Source organism: Hipposideros armiger, unplaced genomic scaffold (assembly GCF_001890085.2).
Source record: "Hipposideros armiger isolate ML-2016 unplaced genomic scaffold, ASM189008v1 scaffold_141, whole genome shotgun sequence".
In the NCBI taxonomy this organism is placed as follows: Eukaryota; Metazoa; Chordata; class Mammalia; order Chiroptera; family Hipposideridae; genus Hipposideros; species Hipposideros armiger.
In genome coordinates this window covers 705,720-717,704 of record NW_017731491.1, presented here as the reverse complement: position 1 = coordinate 717,704, position 11,985 = coordinate 705,720, and the positions used below count along the sequence as shown (strand labels likewise).

The window sequence follows — 11,985 nt, the reverse complement described above, 5'->3', positions numbered from 1 at the left end:
TTTTTTTTTTTTTCCATTTGTATCTTTTACAACCATTATTTATTCGTGATCTCTGCTCATGCTTCTCTAGCAGTATTTCTAATGTAATTTTCTTAGGTGATTTGTAATGGATTCTTTATGTGACATGTAAAAAGTTTTTTTTTTAATATCTTAAGAACATTAAACCTTTGCATATATATTGCAAATAGTAATTACTACTTTTTAAATTTTATTTTGTTGTTGTTTTTAATCTTTCTGCTCTTTCTGATTTAGTCTTAAATTGTCCAAGATCTTGTCTTGGGTTGATGGTTGGGAAATACAGTTGGAATAGTGTAATCTATGTGAACACTCATCATCATTTCTTGATTTGCTTTCTTGTTTCAGGGCGATGCTGGATCTTTTCTTGTCTGAATGTTATGAGACTTCCATTCATGAAAAAATTAAATATTGAAGAATTTGAGTTTAGTCAGTCTTACGTCTTTTTCTGGGACAAGGTATGGGACTGATCTTGAAAGATTCTTTTTGTTTCAGTATCAACCTTGGTAAGGACTATCTCTTTATTTTTTGCTTTTCTGGTTGTCGTCTGCCTTCCATTATAGATGTGACACCATTTATTCTGATTTCCAAAGTATCAAAGTTGACTTTTTTCAAAGGCAAAACTGCTTTTGCTTGGTAGGTGGCTGCTTTTTTCAATGAAATAAGTCTGCTGACTCACCCTACTGCTTCCTTGTTTCTTTCTTAAACTTACTTAAAATTTTTTATTTTTGTTTTCAATAACTGCTCTGTTCAGCATCTTTATTTAGGTTATTTGGTCTTTCCCTTCTCTGAGTAGTACTTGTCTGAAAACAGTAAATAATTTTATTCAATTTTTTAAGTCCTTAAAATATATATTATATAAATGTCAATTAGATGTTTATTGATTGAAGACTCTAAATATCAGATTTTATTTAAAAATAAAGCAATGGCTTGTTTTGGATAAACTATTAGAATGTATACACACAGATATAAGAAGAAACTTTAAATGTTTTTTTTTATGAGGCCAGATACTGATGTTTTAAAAACCTCTAGTTTAAAAGTACCTACTGTGTATACCTGAAATTAATACAATGTTGTGTCAATTATACCTCAAAAAAAGCCAAAGAAAACCACACCAAAAAACAAAAAAACCCCACCTAAAACTAAATAATATGTCAGTTGTACTCAATTAGAAAAGAAAAGAAGACAAAACAACCTACTGTGTTGGGTCTACAGTAGTGCCAAGACTCCTGCTCTGTTGATAATGCAAATAAAGATATTAGCTCTCTTTTCCTTTAATTTTATTTAACTTCTCTTACTCTAGGTTGAACGTTGTTACTTCTTTTTAAATGCTTTTGTGGACACAGCCCAGAAAAAGGAGCCTGAGGATGGTAGGCTGATGCAGTATTTGCTTATGAATCCTGTAAATGATGGTGGACAGTGGGATATGCTTGTCAATATTATTGGTAAGAGCCTTTCTCTAAGTGGAATGAAACAGCATTATCTAGCAACACACTTTAGTTAGGCATAGGCCATTTTTTGGGTGGTTACATACAGAGTCGAATTTGTCTTCCAGAAAGTTAGCTTTAAGAACATTTAGCACATGCTCTCACCTATAAAGTACCTTTCTTAAATTGTAGGTAAGGAGATAGACTGTGAAGGGCGAGTTGGAGAAAAGGTTGTATTAACTAGAACTATCTATGAAAAAGCTTATCTCTTGTCCACTGATGTAGTCAAGAAACACATTGAAATTGCAACTGTTTGAAAATGTCCTCATTCTATAAAGGGTTGTCTTTTTGGGAAAACCTGATCATGCTGAGCACTTTACAAAGCATGATAGATAAAAAATGAAATTCTAAGATAGATGGATAAATGTGCAGATTAACCGGTTTAATAATATGAGGCCTAAGATTGTGAAGTTTTCTGAATTAGACCAACAAAATACGGCCTACTTTTTAAAGCAATAGCTATTTTTGCCAGGGTTTCTGATGCTGGAGTGCTGGAGTATATATATACTTTTACCTTATCTAACCCTAAATTCATTTTGTTTTAGAAAAATATGGTGTTGTCCCTAAGAAGTGCTTCCCTGAATCTCACACAACAGAGGCATCCAGAAGGATGAATGATATTCTGAATCACAAGGTACAACATATGGAGCAGGGTGGGATTGAAGCTCACGTACTTACCTTGAAACTCCTAACTGATTCTTCAAGGGGATTCCTGGGCATTTCAGTTCGCACGGTTGTCGTACAAGTGTCTCTTGTACATAACGTACATGGTGTCTCTCAAAAGCAATGTAGCTATATATTAACTTTAAAAATAATTGATATTATGGTGTTTTTTTCTTCTTAAACAGATTCCGCTTTTATTTCTATTGATTTTTAATGTTTTCTTATTGGTGCTCAGGAAAGAAAGTCCTACGTTCAATTAATATGGGCCAGAAGCACACTGGGTGCTGTGCCTGTCACTTGGTTCTAATGGAGGTGGGTTGGGACAGCTTTATGGACTAGTAAAACCAAAAAGAACTGTTTGTGAGACTTCCTTAAAGAGTATGCTGAGCTCAGAAGCTTCCCCTAACCACATCAGTGTAGTTTATTCACACACTAAAGATGTAATGTAGTCACTGAAGTGCTTTTTATTGCTTCATTTATCTTAGTAAATCATTCTCTCTTCTTCACATAACCCGTTTTCCAAGGAGGATTACAAATCCTACAAGGATACTTCTCTGCCAACCAGACATCTTTTTTGAGAACTGAGAGTTGCCAGAATCTGCTATCCTCATCTGTGAGGCTAAAATCGGATTTGTCATCCCTGGGAGAAAGATTACATTTAAAAATAAACTGTAGATGTGTTTCCCCCAGATCAGAAGTGGGTTATTTTCCACCCAGGAAATGCTGAGGGCGTTTATCTACAGGCTAAAAGATCGTTAATAGTATAGCACTGGCTTCCATTTTGGATGGGAGCAAACTCCTCTTTAGCACCACGATTAGATTTCAGACTCGCCTTTATCTCAGATAAATTGAAAACAACAAAAATGAAAACTATATTGGGGGTTGGCATAGCCATGGTCAAAATGATTTGATAAAGAAGTAGACAACCAGTAAAATTATAAATAAAAATCTATTAGAGTGACTTAATGGCATAGTCATCGTAAGTCTGCTTTTTCTAAGGGTCAGGGGCATTATGGAATCAGATGTTTTCCCCATACCCAAGCATGTAGTGTCACAGAGTGCCATCTGTTACCGAGCAGGAGCTGTTCATCTAGTGTTCTTTGGGAATAGTCTGAGTTTTTTTTTTAATGAAAAGTATTTTTAGCTATGTGTTTAAGTGGATTGGTTGGGAAAAAACATTTCTTTTATGAACTTTGCCCTGGGTCTTAGCTGAATTATATACTTCAGAATAGAACTAGTGTTGGTCTGTTAGGCTCATTTACAGTTGAATTTAGGTAAATATTGGAGTGCTGAATAACTTTCTGTCATAGATGAGAGAATTCTGTATACGACTACGGAACCTGGTACACAGTGGAGCAACCAAAGGAGAAATCTCAGCTACACAGGATGCCATGATGGAGGAGGTAATAACAATTATTTGCATTTTTTGTGATTCTTCCAGAGAACTGTCAGAATATTCCCATCTGTTAAACTGATTAGGAAGTGTAATCTTTGCAATAACTGTTGGATTGAATTGAAAATTACTTACCTTGCAGCTGTAAAAACTGAGGTGTAAACTTTGTATTTTGGTAGGGGACTTACATGTACTTCCATCATCTAATTCTCAGTTTAGTAGTCTATATAATTGATAAATGTTGAGTACCCTTTATGAGTTTGGCACTGGGGATACAAAGTTGAGAAAGACATCATCTGTACTCTCAAGGAGCTCAATCTCTTAGGGAAAAGAAACACATGAATAATGATAATAAATCCTATGCTAGAGATGTGTAAAAAAAGGGTTTGGTGGTCATAGAGGGGAGAGTGACTAATTCAGTGAGCTGAAGGTTTCATGGGGAAGGTATTTGAACCAGCTCAGAAGAGCAGTAGGAATTTACCAGATGGGTCATAGGGAAGACCGACCATTCTAGACAAAAGGAATTGCGTGAACAAAGGCGTAATCCTCAGAAAGTAGTGTAGCTGAAACATAAATTTTGTGTGATTGGTAATAAATTAAGCTAGAAAGGAAGAGTTGCGAGGGATCTCAGGAGATACTAGGACTTTTGGCTTTATTCTGTGGGAATAAAGATGGGAACTTATAGATGGTTATATCAGTTAACCTAATGTATGTATAATGTATTGGTGATTATATCAGAAAACATTTTGGAAAACCTACTAAAAAGCATTAAACAAATATAAGGTTAGGTAATATTAATATCAAGGCAGTTAAGAGTATTACTTAATACCATCTATAATCCAGGTCAATATGCATAAACCTCTGAAATTGCTTTGAGAAAAGAATAAACATTTCCCTTTTTTATCTAGTGGACCCATTACTAGGCATCACCAACAGTTTCCTTTCAAAATTATCTGTGTGGAGTTAAAATGGCCTAATTTTTTCACTGCAATGGACAATACTTGTGTTTCCCTTTGAATTTTGGAGAAGGGGACTACTGTATCTGAGGGCCTGGTCTCTGGAGTCAGATGGTCTTCTTATTACTTACCAGCCACGTGACCTGGAACAGGTTCCTTAGATTCTCAAGTCTCAGTTTATTCAAGTGTGACATATATAGCCCAGTGCTTAACACTATGGCCGAATGGGTATATATAGAGGCTTCATTTTTCCAAATGCATTTAAATTAACTCATACTTAACTCTTTTCTTTACTTCTTAAATGTTCCTATTTAAAAGAGGTATTGGGGGGTAGTAGGAAAAAAATGGGCTTAGAGTTAGATAGACATGGGTTTCAATTCAGGCTCTATCACTTAACGGGTCTGTGATCTTGGGTAAGATATGAACCTGTCTGAGATTCAGTTTGGGATTATAATATAGTCATTGGGTTTTTGTGGGACTCAAATAAGGAGTTAAATATAAGCATGCAAGGCATTATGCCTGACACATAGCAGTTGTTCAGTAAATGTTAGTTCTCTTTCCTTCTTGCTTGGAATGATTTCCCTTATTGAAGCCGTATCTCCTACATACTTTGCTTTCATTTATGATTATATGAGATGGTGGGCTATATATAGTAAGGATGAAGGTTTCTATAAACAATATGGAAAAGGACCCAGATAATAACTTCTTACAGATCACAAGCATCCTGTTGGCTTTCGATGTTTGCTTTAATGATCTTTTATAGGATATATCTAAGATCCACTCTTGACCATGGGATTGGCTGATAAGAATTGGGGCATATATGGTTCACGTATCTTTCCTCTCCTACCCCTACCATGGAAAAATTGTAAGACACCATACCAAGCCCTGAGTATGGATGCTATATAGGATTATTTACTTAATGATGCTGTTCAAACTGTTGACTAGAATTCTGGTTTTAGATTTTTTACAATCCTCCAAATGACTCCTCTTTATTGAACCTGACTCTTCGATAATGAGGAGTGTAGCTATGGTTTTAAAACCACAGATTAGTACCTATGATATGCCTAGCCTTGTAGGCATGTCAGAATGATGACTTAAATCAACAGCCATGAAGCTCAGAAAGCTTTGAATGAAAGGGGTTGATGCTAATGGCATTCTTTCTGAGAGAAGAGAAGTGCAGTTGCTTGTTGAGATGACAGACAAGGCAGATCTGTTTTGGAAACGTGTTGTCACCTGTGTTGCAGTTTTTTTTCTCAGTGCATCTACTCTTTTTTTTTTTTTTAGCCTCCAGATCCCCTTAGGATTATTCATGTATCCTCTACCAATACTCTGTTAAAAACAAAACAAAGACTAGAAACAGTATGTGTCAGTGCCATGAAAACAGACGGGAAGCCATTATTATTTGCTTAGAAATTCTACAGCAGTTGCTCTCAGCTCTTAACCCTCCATCTGGTGCAAAGCAAAAGTTACGAGTTCAAGCGCAATGCATCTAATAGATGCATGTATGACATTTGTTTATTTAAATTGAAAATGCGTGAAAATAACGTGTAAGCATGCTTATTATTTATTCAGAATTAAAATTTAATTTGCCGCAAAGTAAAAACAATATATGTTTATTACATAAATTCAGTATAAGCTTTGCCTATTACTGTGCAATGATCAGTTGCGCCCTATGGGGGGTTAAAAACAGTACATAGTCCTAGGCTTACTCCAGACCTACAAAATTGGTTTCCCTGAGAATGGAGCCTAGTTATCTATATTTTTGTTTTTTATTTTAAAGACTTCTTTGATTAAAAAAAATTGTTTAGCATCAAAAATATAAAGAGGAATATAGTGAAAAGTCTTGCATTCTGTTCTCCTTCACCCCAGTTCCCCATATCCCCAAATTAGTTTCCTTTTTTTAACAATCCAATACAAGTATATATTTTTCCCTTCCTTTTTTTGCACAGATGTTAATATATTATTCATATTCTGTATAATGCCTTTTTTTTTTTAAAGATTTTTATTGGGGAATTGGGGAAGGGGAACAGTGTTGGGAAATCAGGGAAGGGGGACAGCCAAGTTGCTGTTCTTCAGTCATAGTTGTGGAGGGTGCAGCTAGCTCAGCTCCAAGTCCAGTCGCCATCCGGCCACTCATTGGCAGCTCGTGGCTGCTCAGCTCAAGGTGCCGTATTCAATCTTAGTTGCGGAGGTAGCATAGCCCACCATCCCATGTGGGAGTCAAACCGGCAGCCTTGTTAGGAGCACATGCTCTCACCAGCTGAGCCATCCTGTCACCTGTTGGCAGCTCAGCGGCAGCTCAGCTCAGCTCGGATGCAGCTCACTGGCCCATGTGGGAGTCGAACCGGCAACCCTGTTGCTCAGAGCTCGCACTCTTAACCAACTGAGCCACTCAGCCAGCCCTAAAATGCTTTTTTTTAACTTAATATATCTTAGAAATCTTTCCATATTGATACATAAAGAACGTCTGCATTTTAAAAAATAGCATTCTAGTGTCTGGATAAGCCATAATTAACTGGTCCCTCTGAATTCTGGTTATTTTCAAACTTCTATTTTAAAAAACTGCAATAAATAATCTTGTACGTGTGTCATTTTTCATATATATGTGTATACCTTTAGATTTTATTTCTAAAAGTAGAACTTTTGAGTCAGAGAGAATATGCATTTGTAATTTAAATATATAATGCCAAATTGTCCTCTTTGGGGATTATATCCATTTACGCTGTCATCAGCAATGTTTGATAGAACCTGTTTCCCATTAGTTTTATCCAGGCAGTGTACTTATCAAACAGTTGGATTCTTAACCTATCTGATAGGTAAACAACTTGATAGGTAAACTATCTCATTGTGTTTTTAATTTATATTTTTCTTACTGTGAGAGGGACTGAGCATTGATTGTTTCTGTGAACTGTTTATTCATATATTTTACTTGGTTTTCTTCCTGAAGCTAGAAGAATCACGTGGAAAGTTAGAATTAGACATGTATATAAAAACTAAGAGCTTTGAAAACTAGGATGAGAGTTTGTCCTAATTCAGTAGGAAATAAGAGGTCAGGAAGATTTTTTTTAGTAGAGAAGTAATGCAAAGGAAAGCTGTACTTAAAAGGAGATTAGTTAAATAGGTAAAACTGGAAGAAGTAGAGGTAGAGGACCAATTAGGAAGTGGTAGCCATCTAGGGGTACTAATTTGCCTGAATAAGGACAGTGACAATCGAAATGGAAAGTGGGTGGGAGGGGGAATGTGAAAGAAATCTTAGAGGAAAAATCCGTAGGACTTGGCAACTTAACCTGTAAAAGAGGGTCCACAGTTAAAAGTAACTTTGAATGTTTCAAGCCTGGTAACCGGAATAATGCTGCTGTGGTTTGCACAAGTAGGTCAGTAAGAGAAGCCACCGGGAAAAGGAGGAACATTGTCTTTAAAGTGCCTCATCCCAAGGTACAGTCCAGTTGGAATTGGGTTTCAAGCCTATGAACAAGCTTGGAGCTTAGGAAAAAGAGTGATCTAGCAAAGTGATAGTGATGATAGGACAGATGACTGAAGCCTTGGGGATGATTGAAATCTGTGCGGGAGAATAGAAGGATAGAATAGGTCTGAGTAAAGAATTGTGGAAAACATTTCGTAAAACATCTGTTTCTATAAAAGCAAGGGCCAGAACTATGTTTTGATGTATTGGGTTGTCGGAAAAGTCATGACACATTTTTGCAACGAAAAACAGAAAAAAATACGTCATGACTTTTCCGACAACCCAAAAGATGCTGATATCAGTGTCAGATGAGGCAGATAGGTCAACAGGTCAAAGAACATGAAACAGAAAAGGCTGCTGGATTCCCTGAGTAGGGTTTGTAGAATAGCACCAGTGGAATGGAGAAGGGAAGAAGCCAGATGGAGAGGAGTCATGGCTAGAAAAGGCAGGCAGTTTCGAGGAGCGTGGCAGTGAAGAGAAAGAAAAAAATTAATAGTCATTCATTTCATAAGTATTGATTGAGTACCTAAGAAATGTTAAGCATGTCACTATTTGCAGATGACATATAACATACAGAAAGCCCTAAAGACTCAATCAGAAAAATGTTAACACTTATTATAATAAATGAAAAAAACAAACCAAAACTAATGAATGAATTCAGTAACGTTGCAGGATACAAAATCAGTATACAAAAATCTGTTGTGTGTCTATACACTAATAATGAAATATCAGAGAAATTAAAATAATCCCATTTACAATTGTATCGAAAAGAATAAAACACCTAGAAATAAATTTAACCACGGAAGTGAAAGACCTATATATTGAAAACTACAAGATTTGAATGAAAGAAATTGAAGACACAAATAAATGGAAATATGTTCTGTGCTCATGGATTGGAAGAATTAATATTGTTAAAATGTCTATACTGCCTAAAGCAATAAATAGATTCAGTGCAATTCCTATCAAAATTTAAATTGCATTTTTCACAGAAATAGAACAAATAGTCCTAAAATTTATATGGAACCATAAAAAACCCTGAAGAACCAAAGCGGTCTTGAAAAACGAAAGCTAGAGGCATCACTCTCCCTGAGTTCAAACTATAATGGCAAAGCTATAGTAAGTAAAATAGTGTGGTTTTGGCATAAAAACAGACACATAGATCAACAAAACAAAATAGAGAGCCCAGAAATAAATCTATATATATGATCAATTAATTTACAACAAAGGAGCAAAGAATATACGATGGGAAAGGACAATCTCTTCAATAAATGATGTTGGGAACACTAGACAATCACATACAAAAGGATGAAACTGGACCACTGTCTTACACCATACACAACAATCAACTCAGAATGGATTGAAGACTTGAAGTAAGACCTGAAACCATTGAACTCCTAGAAGAAAACATAGGCAGTAATCTCCTTGACATAGGTGTTGGCGATGATTTTTTTAATCTGACGCCAAAAGCAAAAATAAACGTGTGGGACTACATCCAACTAAAATCTCCTGCACTGCAACGGAAACCATCAACAGAATGAAAAGACAACTTTCTGAATGGGAGGAAGTATTTGCAAATCATATATCTGATAAAAGTCTAATATTCAAAGTTTTTAAGGAACTCACATAACTCGATAAAAAATGGGCAGAATATCTGAATAGACATTTTTCTAAAGAAGACATACATATGGCCAACATGTACATGAAAAGATGCTCGACATCATTAATCATCACGGAGATGCAAATCAAAACCACAACGAGGTACCACCTCACACCTTTGACAATAGCTGTTATCAGAAAGACTAGAAATAACAAGTGTTTATGAGGATATGGAGAAATGAGAACTCTTGTCACTATTGGCAGGAATGTAAATTAGTGTAGCCGCTGTGGTAAACAATTTAGAGGTGCCTCAAAAATTAAAAACAGAGCTACCATGTGATCCAGCAGTTCCACGTCTCGGTATTTATCTGAAAAAAACAAAAACAATTTGAAAAGTTTTATGCGTTCCTGTGTTCATTGCAGCGTTATTTACAATAGCCAAGATATGGAAACAACCTAATTTTCCTTGATGGATGAATGGATAAAGACGGTGTGTGTGTGTGTGTGTGTGTGTGTGTGTGTGTGTGTGTCTGTCTGTCTGTCTGTCTGTCTTATTCAGCCATAGAAAAGGATGAAATCTTGCCATTTGCAACAACATGGATGGACCCTGAAGGCATTATGCTAAGTGAAATAAGTCAGAGAAAGACAAATACTATATGATCTCTCATATGTGGAATCTAAAAAAAATGTATGTTACATATACATAACACATATATACATACATATGTTGTGAGATTATATATATGTGTGATTGCCAGAGGCCGGGGGTGGGCTGGAGGGTGAGAGAAATGGGTGAACTGTTTTTAGGTTTAGTTTGTTTATTTAGTTTAAATATAAAAAGCAAAAAAAATGAGCAACAGATGCAGTCAGGTAACGATAACAAAAAAGAAAAAGGCGAAATGAAGCTTACTTACAGAGAAGTATAATAAATAAAGTTTGGAGAAGGAGGTAGGAGAAAAGGGAGGACTGTTAAACACATGCCATCATGAAATTCAAACCAATCCCAAGCCTTTCCTAACTTCCTCTGACAATATTAGTGAACTCCACACTGGTCTAGTTCTGAAGTACAATAGGAGTTACAAATGAAATGACCTCTGGTCTTCAACTTTTAAAAAAATTTTTTTGCAACTAAATTTTTATTTTCTCCTATCATTCAAGTTAATATCTTTCTTGAGAATCCATTGTGTGCAAGTGGCAGAAGTATCATTTTGTCTGCTGGAGTTTTGTTGTTACCCTCCCCAAGGTCACCAACCTTTGGAGGCCAGAAATTGTTCTTTTTTATCCCCTTTGTTTTCAACCTATCATATTTCCCCCCAGAAAAGATAGACATGAAACGACATAGGGGATAGAAAAAATAGGAAAAACGGTTAATATTTCAAAAATACTACTCAGCCACTCATATACAGTTCCTGTTGTCATTGTGTCAGGGTTTTTAGATACAAGACCCCTGGCTACTTTAAAGATAGAAACAATATATTAGATGATATAGATAGCTCACTGGATCTCCAGGAAGGCTGGGAGAACCAGACTGAGTGTGGAAATGTTAGGAATGGCATCCAAAATGTCACAATAAAGTTAGTTTATCTCATGAAGATACTGCCACCCCTGGGCACAGACACCTGTGATGCTGGACCCTGGAAGCTGATGTAGTTTCTCATGCTGCCTCCCTCACCAGAAGGACATCTGGTCAATCCCTGACTTGAAATCACCAGCTTCTGAGTCCAAATCCAGAGTGGGTGCATCTCACAAGCACAGCCTAGAATATAGCCTTGCGGCATCCTAACAATGGGAATGACAGAGAAAGGGTTTCCAGTTTCCATGGTGAGATCGGAGCTACTTTCCACCTTGACTCCTAAGATGGCTAATTCGCTGAACACAGTGTATTTGACCCAGTTTGCAGTACACCGATGTGCTCAGTACTGCCTGTCCTCTAGACCCTTGCCGTGTGCCTCCCGTCCCTGCCAGAACAGGTCAACAGTGGCTCACATTTTTACTGTGAACATAGAGCCAACACTGACGCTGTTATCTGGCCTTCTGCCATCATTGTCTCTGCACATGCCCCCTTCCGAGGTCGGAGCTGGGCTCTGGCATTGTCTCAAGAATACCCAACAAGGGGAAAGACTCGGCATCTACAATACTCAGGTTCCACCCTGGCGTCTCCAGGGGCTGCCCAGAGGGACCACGCTCCAAACCCCAGAGGTAGAGGGCAGTTAATCTCTCAAGGGGCATTTTTGGGTCAGTGAACAACAGGAGGTGGGAAGAATTCAGCTGGTATGGACTTCAACGTTTTTGTACCCTGAACCCTTCTTGCCATCTAGTGAAAGCCACGGACCACTCCCAGGTTTGCCAGATTTAGGGGGAAAAAATGCAGGACACCCAGTTGAGTTTGAACTTCAGATCAAATGGTTTCTT

At 36.9% G+C, this 11,985-nt stretch overlaps 1 protein-coding gene across 1 annotated transcript in view; it reads left to right on the top strand.

The window, feature by feature from the left end:
* The window catches only part of BLMH (bleomycin hydrolase), a 42,957-nt gene that overhangs the window by 4,232 nt on the left and 26,740 nt on the right, over positions 1-11,985 (top strand). The window contains exons 3-6 of the mRNA XM_019650439.1: positions 364-473; positions 1,319-1,460; positions 2,048-2,136; positions 3,476-3,568. Coding sequence (XP_019505984.1) covers positions 364-473; positions 1,319-1,460; positions 2,048-2,136; positions 3,476-3,568 — 434 coding nt within the window. The remainder of the gene's footprint in view (positions 1-363; positions 474-1,318; positions 1,461-2,047; positions 2,137-3,475; positions 3,569-11,985) is intronic.